General features: G+C 45.6%; 1 protein-coding gene across 5 annotated transcripts in view; it reads right to left on the bottom strand.

Moving 5' to 3' along the window:
- GAS2L3 (growth arrest specific 2 like 3) overlaps positions 1 to 14,508 on the bottom strand; it is a 35,737-nt gene extending 21,229 nt beyond the window's left edge. For 3 of the 5 annotated variants that reach the window (XM_075934208.1, XM_075934225.1, XM_075934232.1), the window contains exons 1-3: positions 14,354 to 14,508; positions 2,312 to 2,359; positions 56 to 224 (exon numbers count right to left, since the gene is read on the bottom strand). In XM_075934208.1, coding sequence (XP_075790323.1) covers positions 56 to 224; positions 2,312 to 2,335 — 193 coding nt within the window. In that variant the 5' untranslated portion in view covers positions 2,336 to 2,359; positions 14,354 to 14,508. Of the gene's footprint in view, positions 1 to 55; positions 225 to 2,311; positions 2,360 to 2,949; positions 3,026 to 11,127; positions 11,198 to 14,353 lie in introns of those variants that run through there. The other 2 variants (XM_075934212.1, XM_075934221.1) reach the window with 2 other exon arrangements.
- Positions 14,509 to 20,352: the final 5,844 nt, after the last annotated feature.

Raw genomic sequence — 20,352 nt, 5'->3', positions numbered from 1 at the left:
GACCAGAATAATGGATCTTTCAAATTCATTACACAACAACATATTTTAGCATTACCCAGCAGTCCAGATAGCCAAATGGACAGATCTTCCTGCATAGGCACCAGAGTTGCTTCATGCCGCACAGATATCCACTGATCGTACAGGAAAACATCTGCCAAGCCTGGGCCATGTCTGGGAGTCAGAGGACTTCGTGGAGTTAGAGGACTATCATCTCCAAACCACACCTAAAAGAAGATTTCAGTAAGTGAAAACATGTGGCTTTAGCAGCTGCAACCTCCAGTAATGGAAGCTGATAATTTCCTCACTAATAGTAATCAGGAAATGATAGAAAGTATCTAATTTTTAAGCCACTTTTCACTCCTACAAAGATCTATTGCAGCTTTCAGTCTTGATTCTTAGGTTCAGACACTACAACATCACTACTTGATTTACAGTTATCCCTAAATTACATAAAAACATTCTCTAAAAAAGTCTATTTTAACTGCTTTATCAATCAAGGATTAATTTGTAAAACTTGTAAGAAAGTTAGTACTGGGCAAAATCAGGGCTGGATTAAGGCATGGGCTAGCCGGGCAGCTGCCCGGGGTGCCAACCTATGGGGGGGGTGCCTGATGGCAGCTTTAATGGGCATGCAGCACCCCTTATAGCTGCCATCAGGCACCGCGCGCCTGGCTCGCGGGCTGCAGCAGCTCCCATTGGCCACCCTGCAGCAGCCGCGTTAACCCCCACAGCACCAGCTAGCAGCGCCCTTCCCACCGCGGCCGCGGGGCCCTGCACGGCCAGGCTCAGCCGGCCCCAGGCTGCGTGCCAGCGGCGGTAGCCGGGCTGAGCCGGGCCGAGCCGGGCCGGGCATGTGCGTCCTGCTGCCGCCAGCTCCACGCGCCCTCCCCCAACCTGGGGTGCAATTAAACTATCTGCCCAGAGTGCCGGAATGGCTCGGTCCAGACCTGGGCAAAATCCACAATATAAAAAGAAAAATCTGCAGCCTAAAACTAAATTCTCTCTGACCAAAGAATTCACAAGAAGCTTTTATTTTTGAGGGGGGAGGAGGGAGGGACGTTCACATTATGATGCAACGGTAGAAAAATTCTGCTGTTCAGACTTGCTTCATACAAGAACATACACTTTTTAGACAGTAGTCTTCACTTCTTGCATTCAAGCATTCTAAAGCAATGTGCAGTGATACTGAAAGCGTCTCTCGCTTTGCATCAGGAAAGACTACTTCATTTGAAAAGAATATCGATCCCAGTTTTAGACCTCATTTTTCCCTGTGTCAACACCTGTTTCATGTTAGCAAAGAATATAAAACTCTGATGTGAACCATAACAATTAGCCTTGCAAAAACTCTACATGGAACTCCACTGTGCCATGTGGCTGGCAGGAAAAAACAAAACAGAAAAGAGAATCAGGAGCAGATGAAAATTTGTTCTAAATTGTATCCATCTGTACCTTAAGATGCAAATTCTAATCACCATGACAGATAGAACTCCACTGTTTTCAATGGAGTTCCACTGGCATACCCAAGAGGAAAATGTTACCTTGGACTGCAAATTCCTTGGGACTGGACAAGAGTGAGGAACAGTTAGGAAGGACTTGCCCACAAAGTAAAGCAGAAAACAAAGGCTGAAGAATAGGAGACTATGAGAAGAAACTTTCAAAGGCAAGAGTGGGGAACCTAAGGCCCGGGGCTGGATATGGCCCCTGGATTGCCTGGGATCTGGCCCCTGAGACTCAGGGTTCCCCCTTCCCCCAACATTGGGGAACCCGTGCTGGAGCTCCAGCTCCCCTGCTGCCCCACTGTGGAGTTGTAGCACACAAAATCTATTAGCCTGGGCTCTCCTAGGCTCTGATGTTCGAGGGGAATGTGGGGAGTGTCTTTCTGCTTCTCATTTGGGGGCCCCATGTCAGTGAGGATTTGTTTTTCTTTTTTTGCTTCTCACTTGTGGGCAGCCCCCAACTGATTTTTTCCGTCGGTCAGCGGCCCCCAACCAGAAAAGGTTCCCCACCTCTGTTCTAAAGTAACAACACGTAAGAAGAGTAGTGATCGAGCAGTTGAAACAGAAGGCTGGGCTTCAGTACCTCTGGGTTACATTAGTCCTGCCACTGATTCCCTGTGTGAACCTAAGACAACTCATTTAGCCTGTGGTGAAGTTTGTCCATTTGTAAAATGGGGATGGTAAATCTCTCATAGGGGCAATTGCCTTGCAGTAATTTTTTTTTTTGGGGGGGGGGGGGGAATGCTCTGTGATCCTCGCCGAAAGAAAAGATGCCATATACAATTTCATAAATTTTTATTCTTATTGTGACTTACCCGAACTGCATGCTGCATGGTCATCTGTATTTACATGAGAGTCTTTCCCTGGAAAGATGGGAAGAAAGAGAAAACAGGGAATTATTTTTAATGGAATCACTCCTAATATCATGCAAAAGTTTTTTAAAAAAAAAAATGGGTGAAAAGTGTCAGATTATAACTGTCACAAAAGTCAGTTTTGACATGCTATTTTACTGTTCTATACTATAAGAAAATTGTAAATGTTATAGGACAAAATGGCAAGTTTCTTCACTTCTATTTAGCTACAGTTAGCGTTTAACAAGAATTCACATGTCACTTCCAAGGAGACATTTATCTTCCATAGTTTGTCAAATCAATGACTCTGGAGTAAATGCCACATGTTAGGAAAAGACTTCTCTCAAACATTTATTTGAAAAAGTTAAAAAAAAAAAAAAAAAAAAGGGAAGACCTGCGTGATGACAACAGGAAAAAAATTATATAGTATCACACAGTCACAGTGGGATTAAAACACATTTGTGAAATTTTGACAGAGATCGAGAGAGGGAGGGCATACTAGGAGAAACGATTTGAACAAAACAAACTTCTTTACCCATCTATATTCCCCACTCAGCTGGTCTTGGCATTTCACATACTGCAACAACCTTTACAATACTTACCTTAAGACCATGTAGGTACTTTACAATCAGTTTATTCACAGACAGGAGCCTTTTCTTTGTACGAAACTTGCTCATGCTGATTTAAAAAAAAAAAAAAAAAAAAAAAAAAAAAAAAAAGGTACCATAGATGCCCGGAGTTGGTTATAGCTAGACATGCAAGAACTACATCTCTTTTTTATTTGCAGGAAAACAAAATAAATAGTGGGATTGTCTTACCCCTGAAGTCATTTTCCTTCCTACGCATTAGGGGAAAAGGGCAAAGTACATAGCAGGCATTACAAACGAGCATGTTATGGCTTCCCACGAGTTCATCCAAGAGAATATATTTTCCTTTAGCATAAAAAATCCTTTGTCCCAAGAAAGCCCCAGTAAGAGGCTTCACTGACGCTTTTTTTTTTAAAATATGGATAGAATAGCCAGTAGAGAAGCTGCTCTCATTAAACTAAGGAGTCCCACATAATCAAACAAGAGCCTTAACATGGTAACTGTCAATACACGAACAAAAGGCGGCCTAATTCACAGGGAATGCTCAAAACACGAACACAGTAAAATATTCACAGAGCAGCCATTACAAGAATGTTCAGCATCTGCACTTTTGGAGAAGCCCTAACAAAACTGGTCTTTTAAAAAGAATAAATAAAAAGGACTGTGACACTTGAACTTCATGCATTTCTTTTTACACAAGTTATTTTGCAATCTTAGCTATAAGGGAAGGAATCCCTAAGAAACTAAAGCTCTGCATTTATACAGTAAACATTGACAAATCAGAGCAAGGACAAATTCTTATGAACTCAGATTCGGATTACTGGCTGCTAACCTAAGTTCTTTTTTAAACTACGAGTTACAGGCAGATCGCAAGTTCATACTGCAGAGAAATATACGTTACAACAACCAGTCCATGTACAGCAGTTATGGTAAAAGACAGGTAGTGGCCTGTGTCAGGGGAATTGTCCTTTGGTCCAATATAGGGAAGGTAAATGAGGGGATTGGATCATATCACCCCTAATGGGTTGGTGAGTATGGAACTGGGTTTCCAGTGATCTGTGTGTAGAGATATGTGAGATTCTACAGCCCAGAGAAGGTTTGATTCATAAACTAGTATGTAGGTTAACAAACAAGTCTTCTCCCCCACTGGGATAATGGAGTTCTTTGGAATACGAGATGGGTGAATGTCAGAATTAAAGATGGTGCTGGAATCGTGTTCATTTCCAGATGTACAAGTTTCTCAAAATAAAATTGTTTTGCTGGAGTGTTTGGTTTAAAGTTTAACTGATTGTTGTTAAGTGCGGTCTTAACTATCACACAATCAGAGCTTGAAAAATCTAATCCCTTGGGGCAGATAGGAACCTATGCGAACAGGAACAGCTAACAGGAGAGTTTGGAGAGGGAGTTCTCCAGGTAAAAGAGGGAGTAAAAATGGGACCCTTGTGGAGCTTCTAAAAGGTTTGAAACCTAGAAGCATCTGTTAATTGGCTGAGCCTCAGTCAGGGGGAGGGGCTACCAGAGCTATATAAGCTGGTGACTCAGCGACCAGGGAGAGTGCGACCAGGAACAGCTAACAGGAGAGTTTGGAGAGGGAGTTTAGAGGGTACTAGTGACTTCGGACCTTCTTTAAAACATAACTCTTAGAATAATCTATATTCCCGAGATTTAAAAAGAATCCCATTTACACCTAAACTTATTCATTAGAAAAATGCAGACAGAAGCCCAGCAGCAGAGTGGGGGCTATCCTGTTTATTGTGTCGAGTGTAACATGTATGATTACCTGCCCTGTGGGCGGGTGGCGTATGTGTGCACTCGTTGCAAGGAGCTCCTGACCCTCAGAGACCGAGTTCGGGCTTTGGAGGCCAGGGTGGCTGAACTGGAGGAGCTAAGGGAGGTAGAGATCTATGTTGATGAGTCTTTCCGGGACACTGTAGTACTGTCCCACCTCCAGTCTGAGAGCCCCAGTGCTCTTAAGGAGGATGAAAGCCTCAAGGGAACAGGGCATTCAATGGGAGCAGAGGGAAACCATCCCATAGTTGGGACCCTCCTCCCAGAAGATGTTGCGGTATCCCCTCGCACTGAGGATACCTCTGAGGGGGAGGGAATGCCAGTTAGGAAGAGGCAGGTGTTAGTTGTGGGTGATTTGATTGTTAGAAACATAGATAGTTGGATTTGTGATGACCAGGAGAACCGTATGGTCACTTGCCTGCCTGGTGCGAAGGTTGTAGATCTCTTGAGGCATCTAGATAGACTTATGTGTAGTGCTGGGGAGGAGCCGGTGGTCGTGGTATATGTCGGTACCAACGACATAGGGAAGGGTAGGGGAGAGGTCCTGGAGGCCAAATTTAAACTGCTAGGAAAGAGACTGAAATCCAGGACCTCTATGGTGGCATTCTCGGAAATGCTTCCAGTTCCACGCGCAGGGCCAGGTAGGCAGGCAGAGCTTCAGAGTCTCAATGCGTGGATGAGACGATGGTGTAGGGAAGAGGGGTTTAGATTTATTAGGAACTGGGGACACTTCTGGGAGAAGGGGAGCCTATACAGGAAGGATGGGCTCCCCCTAAACCAGGGTGGAACCAGACTGCTGGCACTAAACATTAAAAAGGCCGTAGAGCAGTTTTTAAACTAAGAGATGGGGGAAAGCCGATTGGTGCGGTGGAGATGCACATAAATCGGAGGGAGACTTCTCTTAGAGAGTCTCTATCAATGGATTCTCCTCTAAGCTGTAGTCAGAAAGAGAGGAGGAGAGAGGACAAACCATGGGCCAGAGCAGACAAACAACTGCATTCAAAGGAATCCAATGCATCAGGGAAGGGCAGACAAATAACCAGTGGCAAATTTTTAAAGTGCTTCTACACAAATGCTAGGAGTCGGACTAATAAAATGGGTGAACTGGAGTACCTCGTATTAAATGAGATTGACATAATAGGCATCACTGAAACCTGGTGGAATGAGGAAAATCTGTGGGACACAATCATACTGGGATACAAAATATATCGAAAGGATAGAGCAGGCCGGGTGGGTGGCGGAGTGGCACTGTATGTGAAAGATAATGTAGAATCAAATGAAATAAAAATATTAAATGGATCAACATGTTCCATAGAATCGCTATGGATAGAAATTCCATGCTCCAATAATAAGAAATTAGCAGTAGGGATATATTACCGGCCACCTGACCAGGACAGCGATACTGACATTGAAATGCTGAGGGAGATTAGAGAGGCTACCAAAATAGAAAACTATAATAATGGGGGATTTTAATTACCCCCATATTGACTGGATACATGTCACCTCAGGAAGAGAAGCGGAGATAAAATTTCGCAATGGCTTAAATGACTGCTTCTTGGAGCAGCTGGTACAGGAACCCACGAGGGGAGAGGAAATTCTCAATTTAGTCCTGAGTGGAGTGCAGGATCAGGTCCAGGAAATAACTGTTACAGGACCGCTTGGGAATAGTGACCATAATATAATAACATTCAACATTCCTGTTGTGAGAAGAACACCTCAGCAGTCCAGCACCCTGGCATTTAATTTCAAAAAGGGGAATTACACAAAAATGAGGAGGTTAGTTAAACAGAAATTAAAGGCACAGTGACTAGAGCCAAATCCCTGAAAGCTGCATGGAAACTTTTTTTAAAGACACCATAATAGAGGCCCAACTTAAATGTATACCCCAAATTAAAAAACATAGCAAGAGACCTAAAATAGTGTCACCGTGGCTTAACCGCCATGTAAAAGAAGCAGTGAGGGACAAAAAGGTATCTTTTAAGAAGTGGAAGTCCAATCCTAGTGAGATAAATAGAAAGGAACATAACCACTGTCAAATCAAGTGTAAAAATGTAGTAAGAAAAGCAAAAAAAGATTGAGGAACAGCTAGCCAAAAACTCAAAAAGAAATAGCAAAATGTTTTTTTAGTACATTAGAAGCAGGAAGCCTGCTAAAAAACCTGTGGGTCCCCTAGATGATCGAGCTATAAAAGGAGCAATCAAGGACGATAAAGCCATTGCGGAGAAACTAAATTATTTCTTTGCTGCAATCTTCACTGCTGAGGACGTTGGGAAGATTCCCAAATCTGCACCGTCCTTTGTGGGTGATGAATCTGAGGAACTGTCCCGGATTGAAGTGTCATTAGAGGAGGTTTTGGAACAAATAGAAAAACTTAATGTTAACAAATCTCTGGGACCGGATGGCATTCATCCAAGGGTTCTAAAAGAGCTCAAATGGGAAATTGCTGAGCTATTATCTGTAGTTTGTAACCTATCCTTTAAATCGGCTTCCGTACCTAATGACTGGAAGGTAGCCAACGTGACACCAATATTTAAAAAGGGCTCTAGAGGCGATCCTGGCAATTACAGACCGGTAAGTCTAACTTCAGTACCGGGCAAATTAGTCGAAACAATAGTAAAGAATAATATTGTGAAGCCTGTAGAAGAACATAATTTGTTGGACAAAAGTCAACATGGTTTCTGTAAAGGGAAATCCTGTCTTGCTAATCTATTAGAGTTCTTTGAAGGGGTTAACAAGCATGCGGATAAGGGGGATCCAGTAGATGATGTATACTTGGATTTTCAGAAAGCCTTTGACAAGGTCCCTCACCAAAGGCTCTTGTGTAAATTACATGGCCATGGGATAAGAGGGAAGGTCCTTTCTTGGATTGAGAACTGGTTAAAAGACAGGAAACAAAGGGTAGGAATAAATGGTACATTTTCAGATTGGAGAGGGGTAACTAGTGGTGTCCCCCAACGGTCAGTCCTGGGACCAACCCTTTTCAACTCATTCATAAGTGATCTGGAGAAAGGGGTAAACAGTGAGGTGTTAAAGTTTGCGGATGATACCAAACTGTTTAGGATAGTCAAGACAGAAGCAGACTGTGAGGGACTCCAAGAAGATCTCACCAAACTCAGTGATTGGGCAGCAAAATGGCAAATGAAATTTAATGTGGATAAGTGTAAAGTAATGCACATCGGAAAAAATAACCCCAACTATACGTACAGTATGATGGGGGCTAATTTGGCTACGACAAATCAGGAAAGATCTTGGCGTTATCGTGGACAGTTCTCTGAAAGCTTCCACGCAGTGTGCAGCGGCAGTCAAAAAGGCAAATAGAATGCTAGGAATTATTAGGAAAGGGATAGAAAATAAGACCCAGAATATCTTACTGCCCCTGTATAAAACTACGGTACGCCCACATCTGGAATACTGTGTACAGATGTGGTCTCCTCACCTCAAAAAAGATATTTTGGCCTTGGAAAGGGTTCAGAAAAGGGCAACTAAAATGATTAGGGGTTTGGAACGGGTCCCATATGAGGAGAGGCTAAAGAGACTGGGACTTTTCAGTTTAGAAAAGAGGAGACTGAGGGGGGATATGATAGAGGTCTATAAAATCATGAGGGATGTGGAGGGCCGATAAAGAAAAGTTATTTATTAGTTCCCTAAATAGAAGAACTAGAGGACACCAAATGAAATTAATGGGTAGCAGGTTTAAAACTAATAAAAGAAAGTTCTTCTTCACACAGCGTGTAGTCAACCTGTGGAACTCCTTGCCAGAGGAGGCTGTGAAGGCTAGGACTATAATAGAGTTTAAAGAAAAGCTAGATAATTTCATGGAGGTTAGGTCCATAAAAGGCTATTAGCCAGGGGATAAAATGGTGTCCTTGGCCTCTGTTTGTCAGAGGCTGGAGAGAGATGGCAGGAGACAAATCGCTTGATCATTGTCTTCGGTCCACCCTCTCTGGGACACCTGATGCTGGCCGCTGTCGGTAGACAGGATACTGGGCTAGAAGGACCCTTGGTCTGACCCAGTATGGCCGTTCTTATGATGGACAACTGCCATTTTCCATTCTAAACAAGTTGCCTTTAAATTAAAAAAAAAGAAGTCTCTAGTGCTATTTTTTTTTTTTAAAGCAGAAACCTTCAGAACCCTGTAACCAAGGCAGTCAATAAATCTACAGAAGTGGCTCCAGCCCGGCCACTCTGGATCACATGATGCGTCAGCTGCCTCTAGTAAGAGTACAGTGCTTTGCAGGGCTGCATTCTTCCTTCATCCCCTGAAGGCGAGAGCAGTGGCAAGGTTCCATCCTCTCCCCCAAAGCATGAGGCACAACAGGCCAAGCTCTGCATGTATGGGGACTCTTGCCACCATCAAGGCGGGAGAACTGTGTGTGCATTTGGGGGGTGGGAAGGGGGAGGGGAAGCGGGGAAGAAAGGAAGAGAGGAACAGTGGATTTCTGTCACCACTTAGGATGTTAAAGACTAGTCGACTATCCGATAAGCTTTTACTTATTGGATAGCCAGTCAGGTTATCGGATAGTCAGTCAACTAGTTGATTCCTACCCAGAGCCAGCCCAAGGTACGAGCCGACCGGGCTACTGCCCAGGGCGCCCCACTGTAGGCGATGCCACGCGGGGCTGCCAGGCCGGGTGGGGGCAGGGCTGTGCATGCGCTCGTCGAATTTCTGGGGGCGGAGCTGCACATGCACCCGTTGCACTCCCAGGGCGCGTGAATGGCTCAGGCTGGCCTTGTTCCCACCTCTATCTGATAGAGGCAGCAAACGGGGAGAAGAGAGGGTATTTCAAAGAGCAGCACCACATAGCTGATCCTGGGATCAGACTGTGCAGCGCTGCCCCTTTGAACACTGCCTCAGCGTTTCAAAGAGGCAGCACTTACAGCTGATCCCACCTGGAGCCCGGGGTCAGCTGGGCCAAGTGACCTTTCCCTCCCCCACACACACTTTCACCACACCCTTTTCATTCCCTCTCCACTCCCCACAGTGCTACCATCTGATGCACAGCGGATCCAGGGAAACAGAACCTGAGATGCTGCATTCCCACGGCATTATGAACTCCAGTTAGCCACACTCCACCTTCCACCCACCCTTTTGCCAGGCCAACAAACTACAGCTAGACCATCACTTCACACGAAGAAATCTCTAACTCAAGTTGGCAGGAGCTAGGGAAAAAACCTCAAGATACAGCTCAAGCTAACAATGCAGTGAAGACAAGTTAGGAGTGTATTGTTTCAAAGATAACTAGATGCATTAATTAAGATAGGTAGTTTATACTCATTAGCCCTTTAAGTCACTATTTGGCAATAGATGTAACATTAGATACAAGCTATTCTGTAATACGAGTTTCCAAGTCAGTCCAAAGTTACACATGCTGTAATTAGAGTGACCCATAAACAGTTCAGACATTTAGCAATACAACTGAAAAGTAATCTCAACAAATATAAAGGCAGTAACAACTAATTTAAATGAAGCTAGAACCCAAACACATTTATCAACTCAAAATGTTTGTATACAAGACTTTGTATCTCTAACTATAGGTTGAAGATTTAAATATAAAACATGCTGGGTGTGATGATTGCAACCTCCAACACAGTCACAAACCAAACATTCTGAAATGGATAAAAGTTGTATACTAGTTCTGATAGTACTGTTGGAACCCACATCTGTGAAAAAACAGTTGTATTTTTAAATAAAACACACAGATTTTCTTTTTTTTTTTATGTCAACTGGTGCAGATTTAATATACCAGCAAGCATACTGACCATTTTGTTAGATTCTTAAATGTATCAGAACAGATATGATGTCTAGAGAGTGCTATTTCATATTCCACTACAGTAACTACTGTATGGCCCTCCAGTTACATCATAAAACACAAGCCTTGTACTTATTTTCAAAGTGTTTTCCGAGGGTAGGGGGCCTCAAAGGCATGGAATAAACAACCATATTAGTCACCAGGGCTCAAACACCTAGAAACCACCTCTCTTTCCATCAGGGTGCATAGCAACCATGGAGCACTAAATAATGGATTATACAACACCCTACAATTCCCCACTTTAATACAAAGGTGAAGCTCTTGAATTCATAAAGTCTCTGCATGACACAGAAGTTCACTCAAGGAGCATTCATCTCAGCAAGCCACAGAGGTGTAGATGGTTCATTTGGTAAGAATGGGTGTAATCTGGGGATCCTTATCTATAAAACAGTCAGAGCCAGCTAACAGGGTTTCAGATATTTTAAGCCTGGACTTCATTACTAAATATGGAGGGGGAAACCTCAGGCTTACTACCGCACATGGGCTAGCCTGAAGTTTAGAAAAAACAAACAAACAAAAAAACCCACCCACTTCTATTTTACCGTTAACTTAACATTTCTATAGACCATCCATTAGTTGACCTCAGGGTATTTACCTTGCTACAGAACTCAAGTGCCTGGTCTTCACTGGTGTTTCACCTCAGAATGCTCATGCACATCAGTTACCTTGAGGTAAAAGAGGCACCTTTTTTAAAACGAGGAAAAGGCACTGCAACAGCACATCTCAACAGTGCTTTTAAATCACTATGATGTAACGAACACAAAAAACACTGTTTTTACCCAGCAAGGAAGGAACTGGGAACTAGGGATGTGATGAGCAATGGTTAACCAGTTCCCCAGAAGCAGCCCCCCCATCTGCAGCCTGCTACAGGTGAAGGGCTGCTCCAGCCCCAGCAGCCAGCCCCACACAGCTGATGGCTCGGACCAGGAGCCAACAGCCAGCCGCAGGAGCCAGCAGCCAGCCTCAGGCCCACTGCAGGTGCTGATAGCCAGTAGCCAGCCCCACGTCCATCACGAGGGCCATGAGCCGGGAGCCAGACCCCAGAACCAGGCCCAGCTTGGGGGCCAGAGTCAGGAGCTGGCAGCCAGCTCCAGCGTGGGATTCAAAGGGCAATAAGGAACAACTAGGAAGAGGAGGGAAAATAAAACAGTAAATATCATAATGCTACTATAGAAATCTGTGGCAGGCCTACACCTATAAATACTGAATATAGTTCTGGTCTCCCATCTCAGAACAGATTTTATATTAGCAAAAGTACAGAAAGGAAACAAGATAACTAGGGATATGAAACAGCTCCATGCAAAGAGAGTTTAAAAAAAAAACATTAGGACTGTTCATCTTAGAAAAGAGATGACTAAAGGAAGGATATAAATCTATAAAAAGATATGAACAACATATAGAAAACAAATAAGGAAGTATTATTTACCCCTGCATATAAACACATAAACCAAGGTTCACCCAATGACATTATTAGGCAACAGGTTTAAAACAAACAAAAGGAATATTTATTTACACAGGGCAGAGTCAACCTGTGGAACTCATTGCCAGGGGATGTTGTGAAGGCCAAAAGTAAAAGTGGATTAAAAACAGAATTAGATAAATTCACGGCGGTCCATCAATGATTAATAGCTAAGACACTCAGGGACACAATCCTATGCTCTGGGGGGTGTCTGATTACCAGCGAATGAATCACTAAAAAGTGGCCCTGTTCTGGCCATTCCCTCTTGATTATGTGGTCCCAGCCACTGTCAGAAGATAGGATACTGGGCTAGATGGACCACTAGTCTAACCCAATACAGCTGTTTCTTTGATTAAGCCAAGTTATCAGTCTTCACTGCACCTCAGATCCACATGTTATTTAAGTTTTGTAGATACTAGGAATGTTACCATATAGTTGTTTAGATGATTAACCAATAATTGGTTAATCCTAACTACACACACACACACACACACACACACACACACACCCCTTGCTTTCCCTGTATCAGAGGAAGCAAGGAGGGGGGGAGATGGGAGCCAGTGCCTGTGAGGAACTGGCTTTTAAGCCAGCTCCCCAAGTGTGTCAGCTCCCACAGACCCACCTTCCCCTCTGCTATCTCCCATAGAGGAAGCAGCACTGAGGGGCAGGTGGGAGCTGGTGCTTGGTGGGGAGCCAGTTTAAAAGCCAGCTCCTTGTGAGCACCAGATGATCCCATGGAGCCGCCTGTTCCCCCTCGTGCTACTGCCTCTCAGATGCAGCAACGCAGGGGGTGAGGAGAACAGTCAGGAAACGGTACACATGGCAATCCGACTTTCAACCTGGCTCCCCGCGTGTATCAGCTCCTACGGAACTACATGCGCGCACACGCACACACACACACACACACGCTGCTGCCTCTCTATTAGAGGCAGCAGTGCGGGGGGGGGGGGGGGTGGTGGCAGGTGGGAGCCAACATTTGAGCCAGCTCGCCATGCATGCTGGTTCCACAGAGCCACCTCCCACAGAGGCAGCGGGGGGAGGTGGGTACAGGTGGGAGCCAGTGCTCAGAGGCAGCAATGCAGGGAGTAGGGGGCAGGTGACCCTGCTTTCAGGCTGGCTCCCCACATCTGCCTGCCCCCTGTGCTGCTTCCTCTTTCCCAGGGGCAGCAGAGAAAGGGCAAGAAGGAGCCAATGCTCGCAGGGAGTTGCCTACCCCATGCATGTACACATGTAACGGCTAATAGTTCAAGTGGTTACACGTTTACACAAAAACATGTTAGTTAGCATCCCCAGACTAGTTACATTGTATGGTGCTATCATTTCATTCTGCGTTCCATAGTTCTACATATCTTCAGAGAGAGACTAGTGTTTTATAATCTGCCTCTCTGAACAAACCTATAACATACAAAGATATTAATAAAACATTAAAATTGTAATTTTAAACATTCAAAAATCAAGAAATGGAAAAGAGTTCATGGTAATTTCCTCTCAGACAGATACAACTGAAAAAAAAATTGTAGAGAATAGTTATGCTATTTAACATACATCCGAACATGCAATATGGTTAAAATAGGCAAGTTAGAGCTAAAATGATTCCCCTAGCTTTTCCTTTGCCTGACTTTCAAGCACTTGATTAATAAAACAACAGTCAGCCCTAAAGTTCACTTCATCTTGTGTAGTTTTTTTTATACTGTGCTTCAAGCACTGTAGATCTCTTTCCACTACGAGAGGGCGGGGCAAAGATTTCTAGCAACAGGAACTGTAGAGTGTATTGATCGAATCAATAATGCTTAAAGACTCTCGGCTGGAACAGGTTCCAAGTCACATTATCTCCATATCTGGAACACAGTAATCATCGTTACTGTTAGTAGCACTTGTTTTAGTTGGAAGATTCGTTTTGTTTCCAATGACAGGAAGACTCCTCGTGGGAAGAAGACCTGTTCACTACGAGCTGTCATGAGATCCTGCTGCTGGGGTTATCTATGCATCTGAAACTCACTCGTCAAACGCATCCTTCCTGCTTTTTCACGCACTAAAATAAATCTCCCCCCCGGTTTGCCATGGAAAGAGACGCGTATACACAGAGCTTTACAAATCGCCCTTCTTTCCCTCCTCCCTACCCCTGAGCGAGTGAGGGGGGGAGGGGCATGTGTAAGGTGACCAGCTGTTATCTCCATTTTAGAGACAGTCCCGGTATTCGGAGCCTTTTCTCATTCTAGGTGCCTAGAACATCTCCCGCCCCACGTGTCTGGGTTGCTACGGGCTCACTCTGGGGGCGTGCGGGGGCTACAGCTGACTGCCCTGCGGGCTGCCTAGGTCACAGCGCGGCTCCCGCGTGCCGGGCTGGGGGTAAGATACTCACAGGCAGCGGCTGCAGGACGCCCGCTCCCCGGAGCACGCTGCGGACTCAGGCAGAGCCCTTCCAGCTGGGGCATCCCGGCCGGCGGCTCCCTGCCCTGATTCATTCGCCTCCGCCCGCCCGCACCGTTCGAAAGGCCCAATCAGGGGCAGTGAGGCGGGGCCGGGCAGGCAGCCCTGGGGGCCGGGCTCGCATCTCGCAGCCAGCCCCGCCCCGCCCCTCTGCCGGCTGTGCCCGGCGCAGACTCCAAGCCCAGCCGCTCCCTGGCCCAGGGCGGCTGCAACAGCATCAGCTGATGGCAGCCCTGGTGCTGCCGCTGCCGCTGCCTCCCCGCGCTGGCTGTGTGCTGGGCGGGGGAGGGTGCTACCGCAGGTGCTTCCCCGGCAGGCAGGCAGGCACAGGACCAGTGGCCCGTATGTAGCCTGCCTTGTGCGCCCCAAACGTGCTGCAGAATCCTCCCCTCGCTCCCGCCCGGAACTGTGCTTCAGACTCCACACTTCATCGAGGGGCTAAGTTCTATAGGCCCGGAGGGAGGGGGGGAACCTCCCCAGAGCACCCCGCCCCTGCGGTGCTAGCCGCCTGGGCCTGCACCAGGGATAAAAGTAACTAAGTGTCTTACCTGTACGGTGTACTGGAAAGGGAGGCCTCAGGGCAGAGGGTGGAGGGGTGCAGGAGTCAGGGCAGGAGGCTGGCAGTGGGGGATACAGGAGTCAGGGTAGGTGTGTATGGGGGGGAGGGGTGTGGAGGAAGCTGCAGGAGTCAGGGTGGGGTTGTCTGAGGGGCTCAAGGCAGTGGATTGGGGGCCAGACCATGCAGCCTGCCCTGGGTCTGGGGCTGGGTGGCCCAGACAAGGGCTGATTCCAGCCTCTCTTCCCCACCCACAGCAGGAGCGAGGTCAGGGCGGAGCTGCCAGAGCTAGATGTGGGCTGCTGCCAGCCCCATCCAGTAACCCGTCTAGGATCATGTGCATCCCCTACAGCAGTGGTTCCCAACCTTTTTGATACCAGCGACTGGCAAATCCATTCGCAAATGTATGGCGAACCATGCAAATAATGAATATGCAAATAAATGTTACTGATCTGCCAAAAGCCTCAGCCTCCAGAGTCCCCCAGTGCCAGCTCTAGCTCTAGGAGCCCCGCCTCCACTACCACCCAGTGCCAGCCACTGCTCCCAGAGTCCCCAGCACCCAGTCCCCCCCAGTGCCTGCCTTCTGCCCTCAGACCTCCCCCCCCCGTGCCAGCCTCCTGTTTCCAGCGTTCCACTGCACCCAACCCCCCAGAGCCTTCTCTAACCCCCAATATTAGCCCTGCCTCCAGAGCCCCAAGGCAAGCCCCCACCTCTTAGAACCTCCTACCCCCAGCACTATCCCCACCCCTGGAGTCCCCGGTGCCTGCCCTGCCCCCCTCACCTAGCCCTGCACTGCCTCCCAGCTGCCAGCTGAGCACTGTTACCTGGGTCACGGCTGTTCTAAGACTGCCCTTCCATCTCACAGTGAAGCGCTCTTCCATGGCCGGGAAGAGCCCCCCCCCTTCCCGCTCTGCCAGGCCTGGCGACAGCCTAGCCCCCAACACACGCACGGGATCGGCGGTGTCTGTGGCACAAGTGACAGGGGCAGGCGCACATTTCTGGTGTCTTGAAAGTTCCTCCCCAGGCTATTAACAGTCAAGGCCTAGAGGTGCAGGGTCACTCATCCCGAGTGCATCCCGGGCTCGCAGCACCCACCTGACAGACTGTACTGGCCCCCCTGACACCTGCTGATTTGAGTCAGGGAGCCTGGCTCCCCCCTCACAACTCTGACCAGTGTTGCTGGCTGCGGTGCCCTGGGCTGTTGGGAAGCGGCCTTACATGTGGTGCAGGGGGGAGCCAGCAGGAGAGACCCCCAGGGGAAGCCGGACCCTGCTGGAGGAGAGGCGGAAATCATAAACACCCAGTGCAGCAGAGTAGAGTGCCCTGGCCACCGTAAGCACCCCAACCAGCCTTTGCTGGAGCACTGCCAGCTCTTACCAGAGCAGGGCACACCCCTTTACTTTCACCTGTGGTCTGCACACACCAGAAACAATGTCCCACTCCCAGAAGGGATGTTGCCACCATCTACCAGCTCCATTCACTTTTATATCTGGTTTCACAAATTGCAGTGTCAACTTGATTGTTAACAGTATCAGATGGATCGTTTTAACATCCCCCTAATATCTCCTTTTCCAGCCAACAGTTGTCTCCTACTCTTTCCCAGTGTCAAAGTCCCAACTCAGTCACTCCAGCCTCCTGCTTCCCTCTGCTACCTTTACAGTGCAGCTCGGCAGTGTTAAAAAGATGAATCATAATCAAGAATAAAAATGTAAAGACACTATAAAATAAGTTGAATATAAAAGTGAGATAGGAATCCTGTAGTGATCATTTGCAAATTTGTTACAAACCTGAGTTTTTGAATTCTGCTGAAGCAGTAGCAGAATCTATTGCCCTGGAGTACCAAAGAATACAGGGGTCTTGCTGAAAGTTTAAGTCATAGACAGTTACTTTGGAGTAAACTGTGGCTTTGCTTACAGTCTCTTTCCACCATTAGGGTGGGCAAAAAAATTCTGTGTGCACTATGCAAACTCTAGTAACTATAAAATAGGGGAATTTTGCCGTGGATTTTACTTTCATTGCCCAAAAACATTTCCCAGCCTTATTTGTTATAACTGGTAAGATAAGAGAATTAATTAATAGTATTTAATAAATACTAGTATATGCATATTGGATGGTATTAGCCCATTATTCAATGGAAATGCTAAAACTATCCATATTCAGAAAAAGCAGAAGCATTAAATAGTTGTTTCATTACTCTTTTGGGTCACATCCAAATGATGTAGTCATATCATATGATTATGATGAAACACTTCCTATTCTAACATTAACTCAGAAAGATGTTACAAATGGGAACTAAAATGAGATATTTTTAAATGAACAGGTCCTGGTGACTTACTTCCAAGAGTTTTAAAAGAGCTGGCTCAGGTGCTCACTGGAATGTTAATGTTGATTTTCAATAAGTCTTGGAACACTGAGGAAGTTCCAGAAGATTGAAGGAAAGCTAATGTTGTGCTAATATTTTAGAACAGGGGACTGGGTGCAGTTTCTGGCTTGTCTGGCTCTAGCCCCTGAGGTTTGTGACTCTCCCCAAGTGTTAGAGAGCCCATGCTGGCGCTCCAGCCTCCTTGCAGTCCCCCCAAGGGGCTGGAGCACACAAAATGTACTATCTTTCCCCCTGCTAAGCTCTGATGTGTCAGGAGGATGTGGGGAGTGTCATTCTTCTTCTCAGTCAGGGGCCACATCAATGAGGGTGAGGGTTTTTTTTATTCTCACCTTTGTGCAGCCCCGGACTGCTTTTTCTGTGGGTCAGTGACCCCTCCCCCCCAGCCCAAAAAAGGTTCCTCACCCCTGTTTTAGAAGGATAAACAGGATGACTTGGGTAATTATAGGCCTGATATCAATATTGGGCAAAATAATGGAACAATTCATATAGAGCTCACTTAATAAAGCATTAAAGGAGGAAAACATCAATAATGGCAATTAACATTATGGAAAATAGATACCATCAGAGTAACCTGATAATTTTTAATGAAATTGCAAACTCGGTTGATAAAGGTAACAACATTGATGTAATAGACTTAGATTTCCATAAGGTATTTGACTTGGTGCTACATGATATTTTGATTTAAAAAACTAGAACAATAAAAATGAACATGGCACACATTAAATGGAGTAAAAACTGACCAACAGGTCTCCAAATGTAATTCTACAGGGAGAATCCCCTAATCTGGGAGGCTAGAAATGCTTATATAAATTAAAAAAACCTGTACCAGCAAAAGAATGTAACTTGCTAAAATTAAATTTTAGCCAGAAGTTTTGTTTTGTTTATAGTCATACCAGTCCTCTTTTGTTCCTGTTTTGTATCACTTAAGTCTCTGGTCTTTGATAATAAATGTATTCTTGATTTATGATAAAACCATCTCAACACTGTATTAAAGTGCAGCAAACCTAACATGCTGTGAAGCTGGTGTGCGCTCTGTCTCCTCAGAAGCAGCAAATTCAATAATTTTTGGCAGCACCACAGTAAGAGGAACTGAATATTGCCAGGAGACATCTTTGGGAACTTGAGAACTGTGATTCACTGACTGCTACCACAAGGCAAGGTTTAGACTGGCAGATCTGAAGCCGTTTGCTGGTAAGGCTGCTGGGCTGACGCACAGTTTAGCAGCAACAAAGCTGCTGAGACAATGTAGTAAAGTGACGACTTAAAATTCTGGGTGAGCTGAGCAGAATGTCACAGCCTTATAATCTAAGATTCAAATTATGTTTGAAAGCAATGCTTGTTCCCTAGGCTAGTAGCAACTGATTTTGCCATATGTTTTCCAAGTAGGATACCCACTGTACAGTGTTTAAGGGAAATACCGGTGCAGTCAAATATTTACATTTCAGAAGATTTCCTTTTACATTCTACCCTAGTCTACACTAGGACTTTATTTTTAAATACCCCCCCAGTCAAATTTATAAGCAGAACATCCACCCCACCAGGCCCATTATTTTGAAATCTGTACTCCGGCTTTCCTTGGGGAATAACGCTAATTTAGAAATAGTTATTTTAAAATAACGTTGGTGTGGATACTCTGGTGCTGCTATTTCAAAATAACTACTACCCAGTAATTTTAAGTAATTACTCCCCAATGCTTCCTGGAGGTCTAAGACAAGGTAGTGCATCCACATTAATGGAGGCTGCCTCAGACTAATTTCAAGGTTTTCCATAGTGGGGACATGTTATTTCGATTTTGGAAAATCAGAAGTTAAGTCAAATTTAGTTTGAAATCATTTCATAGTGTAGACATGGCCTCGGAGTCATGGTGAGAAGTAATTAGAGACAGTGTCTCCCATATTTCTTCCTCTTTCACCATTGCAGGCTCCTTACCTGCTTGGCTCCATGCTGTCCCAGAAGTGGTCCCCAGATTTCTGTGGCCCCTAGGAGCTGGGTGGCCGGGAATGGAGAGGGAGGGTCTGCATGCTGGATCCATGACAATAGGAGTTGTAGGGGGCAGCACCTGCATCCACGAAGACAGCATGTGGAGCTTTCCTGGCCACCACCATGTGCCTAGAGGCTGCAGGGACCTGGCAACTGCTTCTTTGGAGCCATAGTATGCACCTCAGGGACCCCACATGCTCCCGCACTCTGTCCCAGCTCTGAGTCCTCTCCTGCACCCCAAAGCCTCACCCCCAGCACTATCAGAGCCCACACCCCTGCCCACTCTCTGAACCCTTCAACCCCAAGTTGGAGCCCCTTCTTGCACTTCAAACCCCTCAACTCCAGCCCCACCCCAGATCTGGCACCCCTAGCCAGAGCCCTCACCCCCCCTCCACACACACATCTTAACCATCTTGTTAGTCTTTATAGTGCTACATAGTCCTGTTTTTTTATTGTAAAATAGGATAGTCTGTGATGGAATTCCACAAAATGTATGTTATCTCAGTTTTACTTGTGACTATTGATAATGCAAACAGAACAAGATGTTACATATTTATGGCATGAAAGAAATAATTGGATAGCCTGTTTTAAAGCTCTTTCCATTTACTAGAGCCAACTGGCTGTTCACCATTTGAGCAAATTAGAGGTTGGATATCTCAAATTAACACATTTCATGGTTAAAAGATAAAAGCATATTGTGGCATAAATCATTTCCATTGGTTTATTATAGTAAATATTTGAGCAATGTCCTTTAATACAAAAAGTCAAGATAATAGTACTGTGGTGAACAAATGCATCATCCATTTGAAAAGAAAGAACTGAAACATATAATCATTTATTTCAGAAGGAACTAAGAGGGTATCTCAACGATAAGCTGTAGATAATCCTTTTGATCTGAAAGTATAAATATAGGGAAAGTTGTTCTATATTCACATCAGAAAGGCGATAGTTATACAACATTCAATACATTATGAACAAAGTTTCTGTACGAAATCCTTTGTGTTTTCTTTAA

This window comes from Pelodiscus sinensis, chromosome 1 (genome assembly GCF_049634645.1).
Source record: "Pelodiscus sinensis isolate JC-2024 chromosome 1, ASM4963464v1, whole genome shotgun sequence".
Classification (NCBI taxonomy): Eukaryota; Metazoa; Chordata; order Testudines; family Trionychidae; genus Pelodiscus; species Pelodiscus sinensis.
Note: the sequence above shows the minus strand (reverse complement) of the source record. Positions and strands in the feature narration are given on the sequence as shown.